At 35.1% G+C, this 11,442-nt stretch overlaps 1 protein-coding gene across 9 annotated transcripts; it reads right to left on the reverse strand.

Moving 5' to 3' along the window:
• Positions 1-208: 208 nt before the first annotated feature.
• LOC112275517 (uncharacterized) lies at positions 209-4,260 on the reverse strand. Of its 9 annotated transcripts, none has more exons than XM_024505936.3 (9): positions 3,896-4,260; positions 2,492-2,702; positions 2,181-2,291; positions 1,801-1,955; positions 1,612-1,699; positions 1,423-1,492; positions 1,209-1,249; positions 1,025-1,108; positions 209-924 (listed from the first exon to the last, which is right to left on the reverse strand). In XM_024505936.3, the coding sequence occupies exons 2-9, from the start codon at positions 2,610-2,612 to the stop codon at positions 638-640; spliced, it is 957 nt and encodes a 318-aa protein (XP_024361704.1). In that variant the 5' UTR covers positions 2,613-2,702; positions 3,896-4,260; the 3' UTR covers positions 209-637. The 9 variants fall into 9 exon arrangements, with proteins under 9 accessions (XP_024361704.1, XP_024361699.1, XP_024361703.1 ...); XM_024505931.3 differs by having other exon boundaries at positions 2,178-2,291; positions 3,896-4,182; XM_024505935.3 differs by having other exon boundaries at positions 2,178-2,291; positions 3,931-4,070.
• Positions 4,261-11,442: the final 7,182 nt, after the last annotated feature.

Genomic DNA, 11,442 nt, shown 5'->3' on the forward strand with positions numbered 1-11,442 from the left:
ATACTGCAATATCTGTTATGTGGTGGTTCTTCAGTACTTAGTTCATCACGAAAAATGAAACGGCGCAGGAACCGGAAAATAAGTTCACTTGCAGAGCAGAAAGTGTGAGTTTCCAGGGACACGAAGACAACAGGGAACTCGCAGGAAAATCAGAGGGAAAAAGGAAAAGTCCAAAGACTAAGTAAATGATGCATGCAAGAACATGTCCTTAACCTTCAACATTACAGAGTCAAGTTTGAAATCTCTGATCCTTACATGTCTGATTTACAATACAAACATGTCCCACAGCCATACTACGGCTGGAAGTTGCTGGAAGTCCCACCATATAATACACAATGTAGTTTTATGGGCCTCTGAGCAACAGAAACAGACTTTCTAAACTTAGGCTAGTAATTTTAAACTCATTTCAATCCATCTCGCTAACTGCGAGACATCAGACCCTGCGTTGTCATCAACAAGGCCCGCTCCTCGTTGTGTGACTGTTAAATATATACACTCTCTGAAAAGGATTTTTTAAAAAGTAAACAACAATTCACGGAATTTCCTAACCAAATTCAGAGCCAGAGCCAGCAAGATTAGGATCTAAAAAGCTCCTTAAATGGGTACTTGGAAGGGTACCCCTTTCAAATTTTCATCTCTACCCTCGGGTTTTCATGATCGTGATGGTACCATTGCCTTCAGTGTGAATCTTGGTACACTCCACTACGGCCTTTCCTGAAAGACCTAATCCAGACTGAGCTAGGGACTTCTGTTCGCCTCTTGAAGTCTGATAACGAGTAGGGTTTGGAGATGTACTCTTGATTCGCTGATTTATATCACTTAATGTGACATCACCATGAGCAATATTTGGTTTCACTAAGTTAAATGGGTAGGCTACAGGCGTAGCTTGAACTCGGAACCTTGTCAGAGGACTGGATCTCCATCCTACAAGACAGATACTACATGCTCAGCAATAGGAAGGAAAAGGATGATAAAGATTTACAACCGATTTCTGAATGATCAGCTTGTTGTTTGAATGAGGTACCAGGAGTAGACCCCTTTGAAAATGGTGTTAGAGGCCTTTGCAACCCCTCTCCTTCAGAAGTTGACGAAGACTGCACCATTGAACCTGCTCTCGATCAACAAAATAGATTTCAGTTTCTCTGGTCCAGGTCTCAACTTCTATCAGAAAATGACATTGAAACGGTTTCAAGTCATCATGAAATTACCTGATCCTTCAGTTCGACTGGTAGTCTGCATCACAACTTTTCTGAAGTATACAACAGACAAACAGACAGCGTTAAGCACGGTGATGTTAAACAGACACCAAGAGCTAGGATAAGCTTGAGAATGAAAGCAAAATCAGCAAACTGCTGTGGGAATAATTACTTGTTTGCATCAAAGCAACGCACAACACAAAATTCCACAAACAGATTCACTTACTCTTTTTCAGGTGGACGGTGGGGCTCCTCACGCTTCGACAGCCATTTGTCGTCAGCACCGTTCCCAACTTCTAAAAAGACGTTGTGGAAGACAAGTAGAACAAATATCAGAACTAGAACCACAAACCATGAAGAACTCACTAAAAGGAACTTTAAATATGACCACACAAAGTATGTTCTATTGACGTACCATCTTTGGAGCACCAAAAATTACTAGACAACGAGGGAACCGGCACGAGAAATTCGTCAGCTTCAGGGTCCAGTAAATTCACGCAGCTCTGTAGCAGGAGAATGTCAGGCAATATGGCATGCTAGTTCTAGAAATAAGACCACTGAAATAGTAATGCTGGAAGGTTGCGACGAAGAAATGGACGAGTACCGCAAAAGGTGACTTGTTCGCTGAGGCAGATTCGAATTCCAATGAAGAAACAGGGACGGGTTCCTTACTAGTGCAAGAGAAGTGCAACATTTTACGTCTCTTTATTCGTCCACAATTTTCAGCACTATAACTAGTAGAACTAGCATTGTCACTTTCTGTTGGGAAGAAACGGAAAATTAGTCCAGCTGACTGCAAAAATTTTACTTCTTCATGATTACCAGTCATGTACAATGAGCTAACTCTACCATAGGAAAAGTGTGCAATACATAACAAACAAAACCTCGTTCAATAACTGCCACTCAGGAGGTTTCCCTTGATTGCGTAAACTATTTATGATAATACCTATATCGACGCTAAAGACAAGGCAATTTACTGACTACCTAGGGAGAAATACAAAGAGCTTAATCTCTTTTCATTCTCAATTGGCGGAGTCGAGGCGAATATCTCCTCATCATTTTGAGTCAAATCGTCCCAGAAAGACTTGACCATAGCTGCAGCATAAAAACAAACTGGTCTCAAAAGATATTCCCATTCGGAGGTACACATTGCAGCAGATATATTCTGCAGGCGCTCTAAAGCCTAGATCAACCAATTTCACGCCACATTTCAATGCATGAAATAAGATGTTACTCAGGAAAAGGAGGAGCACACATCGGATAGAACTATATACTACGAGGAAGTTTGGACTGACCTATGTTTGATTCTGAGTCCAATTTGAACGCGTCATCTCGCCATAGCCAACAAGCGGAGTCGTCGCTCTCATTTATCTGGTCATCGATGGGAACGAGCTCGTCGAATGCATTGACTTCCATGATTTAGTCAGTGGAAAATAGCGTAGAAAGCTCTGGGACTCCCCCTCTCAGATCGCACTTCAAGAGATCCAACCTTGAGAATACCAATTTCTGCAGAGCCGCAAATTGACTGAAGTCAATGTTGTGTCACAAACTTAATGAACACCACATTGAGAAAGGGTACGTAAGAGGCAGGACCCTTGTGGCTGCTCTGGAGCAGCACCGTCGACTCAATCATATGCAGTTCGCGGATTTGCAAGCTTCAGTTAGGGAAACCTTGCGACGCACCAAGGAATAGTTCCCAAGAAATGAGACACAAGAAGGTTATCCTAACTCCCTAAGCAGCGAAGCCCCTCGTTCCGAACACTACAGCGAGGCTCTGCAGGAAGCTGCATCCGCAGCGTTCTTCATTGGATAAAGACACGAAAAAGAAAATAGCTTCTGGCTGAGTTGTGCACATCAGCACTCTCCAAGAAGATGGCGCAAAGAAGAGACCTAGATACCTCCTCTAAAGATTAGGCTACATGGCTGCATCTCCTCGAGGAAGGTAAATATTGGGAGTACACGACCGCAGGTATGACACAATGGCAAGAGGTCATGCACATAATACTACGATAATCAAGAGAACACTAAGAAGAAAAGACCAAGAAGAGAAACAGAAGGCACGAGTCCAGTATATTCATGGAACATGCACGAGAGTACCGCCAACTCTCGGCGGTCATTGGCGAATACACGGAACTTACTACCTTGGCTGAACCAACACAAGCAAGAAGAAAATCCAAACCTCATCATCCGTCGGAATTACATGTAATCCAACCAAGGATCTTCTCCCGGAAAACTAGTCAAAATGACAACGGTCTCGATAGTTGAAATGATTGACAAATCTCCAAGGCCATGTACGAAACACATCAAGGGTGCTACTCCAGGGCACGAGTACACAAGTGGTAGGGAGATAAATATGACGAGTAGAAATGTTACTTTCGCATGAGCTTTTGATGGTCAAATCACGCTAAACCCTCGCATGCGATTACATCCTGGGACCGAAATCCCTGGCGAGAGGCGGAATATTGCCAACGATAGAAGACTCGAATTGGACATTAAAGAATAGCACTTGGTGGATCGTCCCAGTCGGGGCACAAAAACGACTATATCCAAATCCAAACAAAGACACTTCCTCCACACGCTAAAGCTCGGGCGCTACCGAAACAGCAATTACTTTACACCTCACCAACTCTTCCTTCCATACAGGGCATCACTCATCAAAACTCCACACTAAAATATTCAACTGGCTTCCAGCAACCGACCTTCACACTAGTCCTCACACCAGCATCATCGTCACCTTTTCGCCTCAACCTCGAGGTCTAGTTCCACCTCCAGCATTTGACCGAAACAAATACAACGCGGAAGTCACTTTTACAATCAAAATACGCCACAATCATCTCCGCACTACACTAAACACGCTCTCATTCGGAAGGCTCGAACCATCGTAACTCCGCCCTGCATGTCACTCTCAAGCCTACGATCGGAAGCAAAAAATACAGGCCATCTCGAACAGTTCATGATTCTCCCATCGCAAGCGCTGGAATGCATCGCTTAATCGGCTTTGTGCAAATGCAACTTTTGCCGCACACGCTTTAGCACAAACAGATCATGCCACCTCTGGCTGGAAACTGAACGGAAACAAAGGGAAGAAGAAGACGACAAAGCCAGATTGCGGCCCGGCTTTGGGTGCGAAACCCCATGCGCGTCCCGTTACCCACCGTGCCACATCAGCACTTTGCCCTATTCCCACGCCATTGTGTTGTCCGCTATTCCGGAACTCTCCCGCGGTTGAATCACTTTAATCAATAAAGGAATATGACAAACTCCTCCTACTCCCGCCATGGCTCCTTGATTCCTCATCCCTTATTCTTCATCCATCCTCGATAGAGTTCTCTTTCGATCCAACGAATGAAATGTTCCCCTGAATACTCTTATTTCTTCTCTATAAAGATGGTGGTACAGTGATTTACATCAATTGCACGTTATAGCCTCAATTTTGCAAAAGAAATAACTATTATATTATTTTAGCAACTAAGCAAAAGGAGAGAAGAGAGAAAAAAGAAAAAAGAAAACTAGTGAATGACAGTAGCTAGGTATATCACAATTCATTTGATTATTATTATTTTTGAAAAAATATATAAAGAAGTAATTTTTTTTTGTAGAGTACTAATTATTTAAATAACTAAAAAAATCGTAATATCATGTGTAAATTTTAAATAATCACTTGATTTTTATTTTTTAAAAATAATTATTGTATGATTTTATTTCTTATATAAGAATGATATGTGTTTTATATTACTTATTCTAAAAATTTATTAATCAAATTTTATAATAATAAATTCAAATAGAATAAAGATGAAAACTATGACCTTTAGATACTTTGCTTTGTTTATATAAAAAGAACTTAATTTTCTTGTCTAATTAAAATAGAATTTTAAAATAATACTTATATGAATTTTAAAATAACTAACTAACTAATTAATTTAGGATGATAAATACAATCATTTAAAAAGAATAAGAAATAAGCATGTCTAGTTATCATAGAGTGAAATCATGGAATGTATTTGTATATGTGAAGTATGTATGAGTGTATATATTGAGCAACAATTAACAATACAAAAATAAAATAATGTAAAAATAAGGACAAGTTTGTTTTGATTGAAAAAATACATTGAAAAAGAAGACATTGGCAATTCCTTACAATACAATTCTATAAAAGAAACCAAATTTATATATATATATAAATATATATATGTAAAACATTCAACAATATTTAACAGATGTTTGCCAACATTTGTATTAGTTATAAGCTTGCAAGCACAAAGCAAACTCTTAATTGTTCATTCATCTCAAATGAAATTCAAAAACAGATGTTTGCCAACATTTGTATTAGTTATAAGCCTGCAAGCACAAAACAAACTCTTAATTGTTCATTCATCTCAAATGAAACTCAAAAACCAATCAAAGATTTTTAAACTTTTTATCATATCATTCCTTCAACAAAAGGCAATGATGAATATTCCATACTATGGATTTGAAAGTTCTACTTTTACTTTTGATTCAAGTTCTATTGAGTATTGATTTGTGGTACTAGCTATGTTGAATGGTGGCATCTATTAGCATTGTCATGATGCACTTAATTTAAGTGCATTTAAGTTATTTGGAGGATAATTAATTTCAGTTGTAGGTAGGAAGATGCTAGAATTTTTGGGAGAGGAGATACAACATTGGTTTGGGATTTTCTATGCTACTTCTTATATTTTTATCTTTTATCTTGATATTTAGAATAATCGCTTGATCTAGTTGTCAGCTTTTCAATAAGCTATAGCACACAAGAAATGGAATTGAGAGGAGGAAGATTGAAGCAGATTTGTAGGAAGGGAGAAGCTAAAGTTTTTGAGAGAAGAGATTCAACATTGGTTCAAGATTTTCTATGCCACTTCTTGTATTTCTATCTATTTGTATTGATATTTGAAAGAAAGTTAGATTTGATTGTGAACTTTCTAATAAGCCTTATCACATAAAAAATAGAATTGTGACAAGAGAGATTTAAGCAAATTTGTAAGAAGGGATTGCTGGAATTTTTGGGTAGCAAATTTTAAGACTAATTTGAGATTTTTTATGCCAATTATTCGATTATTTATTTATTTATTTATTTATCCATAGTGAACAAACTTTTCCTAGGTTGACTCAATAATAAATAAATTATAGATATTTTAATAAAAAGGAATTTAAATTTGAGATTAGAGTTAACAATTTGATGCATTCTGGGAAAAGAACAAAATTAGTCTATAAATTGTATCTAGTCTTTGGACTGGCTTTTATATCTGATTTTATTTGAGACAACATTGTGCCTTCTTGTAACCTACTTATGATTAAGGATCCTATGTTCTCTTGAGGAGGCTTACCTTCTTGACAAAAATTTGGTGCTTCTATTGACAGCATCCTAGAGGCAATTGGAAGTAGAAGTGGAGTACAATGGAGTTATAGAGCTAAGATACAAGCTTGGAGCATGAAGAAGAATTCAAGAGTTAAAAGGAAGAAAGTGAGAGAATTTTGATATTCAAAGATGATGGGTGATTTTGGAGGAGTTGGTGCAAGTAGAACTGAGGGAGCAAGTACCAATGATTTGCTCTTGGCTTTGAATATGTTCATTGAGAGACAACAAAAGGTACAATCAAGTAAAAAAGAGATGACTAAGGTATTACAAGGCATGGTCAACAAGTATGGGAGGTTTGATAAAAGGAACATCATTAATTTCTTCAAGCATGTGTTGAAGTGATAGAAGTACATCAAGTCCTAGAGTCTTACTATATTCTTGGTATTGAATTAGCATGCATTCTTGAAATTAGAAAGAAGATAAAAGATTTTCATGGAAATAATTTAGAAGTGTGGAGTGACTTTGAAAAGAGATTAAGAGATAATTTTTTTTGATGAGGATTTGGAGAGAGTCATGAAGAGCAACAATGAGGAAGGTCTATAGCCTCGAATTAGTTGCTTAGGGAGTTTGAGAGAAAATTCTCTCAACTCTCATCTTTAGAGAGACTTTTATTGAATGCAAAGAAGACCAAGCTCTTCTTGCAAGCAATGGATGAAGCACTAGGGGATATATTTTTTGTCCTCTTAGCTAATAAGTCCACCGATAGAGGTTTAAGTAATGATTAGAAGAAAGTGGAGGATATGGTGTTATTAGTGATCAAGCAACAATGGATGAAGGCAAGAGAAAGAGCTTTAAGGCGAGAAGCTCTACCATCTATGATAAAAATTATTCCATCAAATCTAGTAACATCTACTCTAATCCAAGAGACTTGTAAGTCTATTTTCGAAGATATCCTTCAGGAGTTGGTTAAAGACATGAGAAAATTAAGAATGAAAATGAGTGAGTTGAAAAAAACCAAAGGGCTATTTCTTTGCATGTATTACAGGAATTAAAGGGATTTATTAAGAGGTGCATGTATTGTAATAGTTTCAAGTATAAAAAGAAAATTTTCTTTGATTATAATGAGGACTTGAAAAAAGGAGTTATTTTTTTCAAAAAAAGTAGAGTTAGGTTCATTGCTATGGAAGCAACCTTTGGAATTCAATTTTTAGAAGAAGAGGTATGAAGAAGCTTATAGTGGGCTTTGTTGGAAGAGGAAGTGGATTGTATGTGAAAAAGGCTGAGTCTTATCTCATTGAGGTAGAAACCAAAGGTATGATGGCTACCTCAATACCACCGAGAGAGGCTTTGGTTAGAAGAATAGAAGCTATTTTGAGGGCAATAGATTAATATGATGCAGTTGATGCTATTAGCATCAAAGTCTTTATAAGTAGTAATAAATATTTAGAGAATGAAGATGCTATTGTGGAATAAAAAAAAAAAAAAAAAAAAAAAAAAAGATTTTTTTAAAGAAGTGGAAAAAATTTTCAATAAGAGGAAGCTATGAAGGATTAGGAAGTTTACTCAAGGAGCAGAAGGATCTTCCTATCCAAAAGCTTAAGGAATGGCTTCATTTACAAAATAATGGAGTTGAAGCTCAAGAAAGTAGAGCAAAAGATAAGAAAAAAGAAGGTTTAGACAAGCCTAAAGATAAAGGTCCTTCTTATAAGCTTCAATTGGACATTAAAAGCTCTATTGATATGAAAGAAATTCTAGAAGAGAAGATTCTTGATGCAAAAATTGAGTTCACCTTGAGGAAAATACTTGGCATTACAAAGAAGCACTTCTATGAGCTTATCATTAATGACATTAAGAAAAAGAAACAAATGATGGTGGAGAAGATTGTGGTAAAGACATTGGATTCTTATTTGATGGAAGAAGATGACCAAGAGATAGGACAAAGCTTCTTCCAACTTTTTGTACCTATGTTTAAGGAGATGCCACTTAAAAAGAAGGAGGTGACTACTTAAGACTATGATAGAAGCAAAAATTAAGGAGAAGTAAGAAGCGGCATAGAGATGGAGCATGATGTAGACATAAGTGAAGTAAATATGTTTAATTGTACTTTTCATAGAAGGTTTGAGGGTGAGAAGATAAGTGCTCAATTTACACATCTTTTTTGAATTAGGGCTACCATGGAGGCTCAATTGTGACTGAAAGACCTCAAAGAGCACATCTTAGCACTTATTAATTATAGATCGGAGATCAACATCATGTCAAGGAAGATTTATGAAATCAACAAGTATCACATATATATATATAGGTACTCTAATAAATACATATATGATTAGGTAGCAATAGATAAAAATAGATTAAAGTAAGTTAATTTCATAAGATCTTCTAAAAAAGCTTTCTAGAAGCTTTATAGACACTACTTTGACTTTGTATGTATTTATAGTTGATTGATAGGTTAGAAACTTGGTCAACAGATTAACTACGTGTTGATAGTTTATGGAACAAGCTAATTATATGGCCAACATATAAAAAACTTGCCTTACAAGTTAAGATATATGTCTTGCAAAGTCAACTTATTTTTTGATGTCTTATAGGACATCACGACATAGCTCTTTGTTAAGAGTATATAACGAGGCAAGAATGAAGCCTTCTTTACTTCTGTCAATGCCTTTTTATTTTTTAGTCTTATTTCAAGACTTTCTAATCTTCTTATTTTTGGCAATAGCCATTTTAGTCGAATATTATATCTTTGAGTGACTTTCTAGTTCCTTTTAGTAATATAAAAGTGTATTGAGGGTTTTTTTTCTTTGAGATTTATGTCCTTCATAATTTGATAAGAGTACTAACTTACTATTTATATCTTATTTTAGAAGTGAAGAGATTACTCTACTCTTATTGTTGTATTTTGAAGGTTGCAAACTATCTACCTTCAAACAAAAAATCTTATTTTCAAACAATGATCTTTTTTACAGAAATTTTTATTAGTAGTTGCAGATTATCGTCCTTTAATTTAACTTTTTGAATTTTTTGAGTAAACTATGGAAAGAAAGATTATGGATGCTACTCTCAGCAGAAATGAGAATAAATTTGCAAGTATTGTAGATCTTAATGAGCTTATCAATACTTTAAGAGTGGAAATTTCATGTATTTTCAATGTGAATTATAGAGGTACTATGCCAATGCCTATGGATGAAATTCAAAGTCTGCAGCAAGAAGTTGTGCAATTGAAGGAAACAAGTAGATTATCCTTATAACCAAATCCAGAGAGTTTTATTTCTACAAATATGACAAGGACAAGGATTAATAAGCTTGAGAAGTTTCATGGAATAAGATCAAAATTTTGAGGTTTTATGCAATAAATCAAGTTCTTTTAAGATTGTATCTTTTCTAATATCCCAATGGATTTATTCAAGTCAGATTCATGGGTGCACTTTTATCAAGAAGTGTTTTCTCTTGATTTGTACCTTTTATACAAAAAAGATTTGCAACTCTTTTATCATTCAAATTCATTTTTAAAAGTAATTACAGCCACATTTGAAGAAAATGATTGAAAAAAAGTAGTAGAGACTAAGTTCTTATCTTTATGGCAAAGATCATGATCAGCTATCATATATGCTATTGAATTTCAAAATCTAGAATGATAAAGTCCTTATCAATGAATTTTGATATAGGTTAAAGGATAATGTCAAAGATTTGGTACTCACAATGCCAAAGGCAAAATCTTTAGAACAATTTATAACTCAAGCTATTGCATGTCATAATCGATTATTTGAAAGATGTCAAGAACAAAGAATTGATTGGAGGAGAACAAATCAAATAATAACAATAGCCTCTAAGTTTTCAGATACTTATTCATCAAGGCCAAAACTAATCCAAATTGATACCGTACATTTTAAACTCCTCACAAAGTAGGAAAAGAGTCGACAACATCAAAAGGACTTATGCTTATATTGAGGAAAAGATAAATACACAGCTCCATATTATACAAAGAAACAATGCAATTACAAAATGAGAAGCATGGTTGGCAAAGAAGACAAGATTTCAAAAAATAAGTTTTTCTAGCTACAATAGGAACCATGCGGCTAGAATCTTATATAACTCCTAGTAAAGGTTCTATTTTATTTTTAGATCCTTCACCTTATTTTATAATAGAAGTTTATTTAAGACCAAAAAATCACAAAGTCTTAGCTTTGTTAGATTCAAGAACCTTAGCATGTTTTATAGACAAAGATTTTGTCAAAAAATAAGAAATATCTTTAGTCAAAAAAAACTAAACATGTACATGTAGAAGTCATAGATGGTCGTTTGTTATTTTTTAGAGATGTTATGCATGAGACTATTTCTATAGATGTAGCAATTAAAGTTTATAGTAGCATAGTAATATTTAATGTGATAAGATCTCCATTTAATTTGATTATTTTAAGATTATCTTGGTTAAAAAACTATAATTTTTTAAATAGATGGGATTTCTTATAACCTTAATTTTTTTAATAGTTTAATCCAAAATCCCATTAGTCAAGTAAAAAAATATAAGTTTAATATATCCAAATCATTATTGGTAGGTATGAAAGCTTTTATGCATGCCACAAAAGAAGGATTATCTTTTGTTATATATGTTATACCTATTTTTGATGGTGAGAAGACATCAAGTGGTATTTCTAGCTATTATGAAGATTTTCAAGATTTTTTTGAAAAAAAAATATAGATATTCTTCCAAAACATCGTCCTTAAAATTGTTCTGTTGATCTTCACAAAGGGGCTTAACCACCATTTGGACCAATTTATAGCTTATCACAAAACGAGTTGGTTGCACTTAAGATATACATCGATAAAAACTTGGTTAAGAATTTCATACATCATTCTAAATCTCCAACTAAGGCACTTATCTTATTTGTGAGGAAAAAAGATGGATCTTTGCAGATGTATGTAGACTAT

The sequence above is a fragment of the Physcomitrium patens genome, chromosome 23, assembly GCF_059467195.1.
Source record: "Physcomitrium patens ecotype Gransden chromosome 23, ASM5946719v1, whole genome shotgun sequence".
Classification (NCBI taxonomy): domain Eukaryota; kingdom Viridiplantae; phylum Streptophyta; class Bryopsida; order Funariales; family Funariaceae; genus Physcomitrium; species Physcomitrium patens.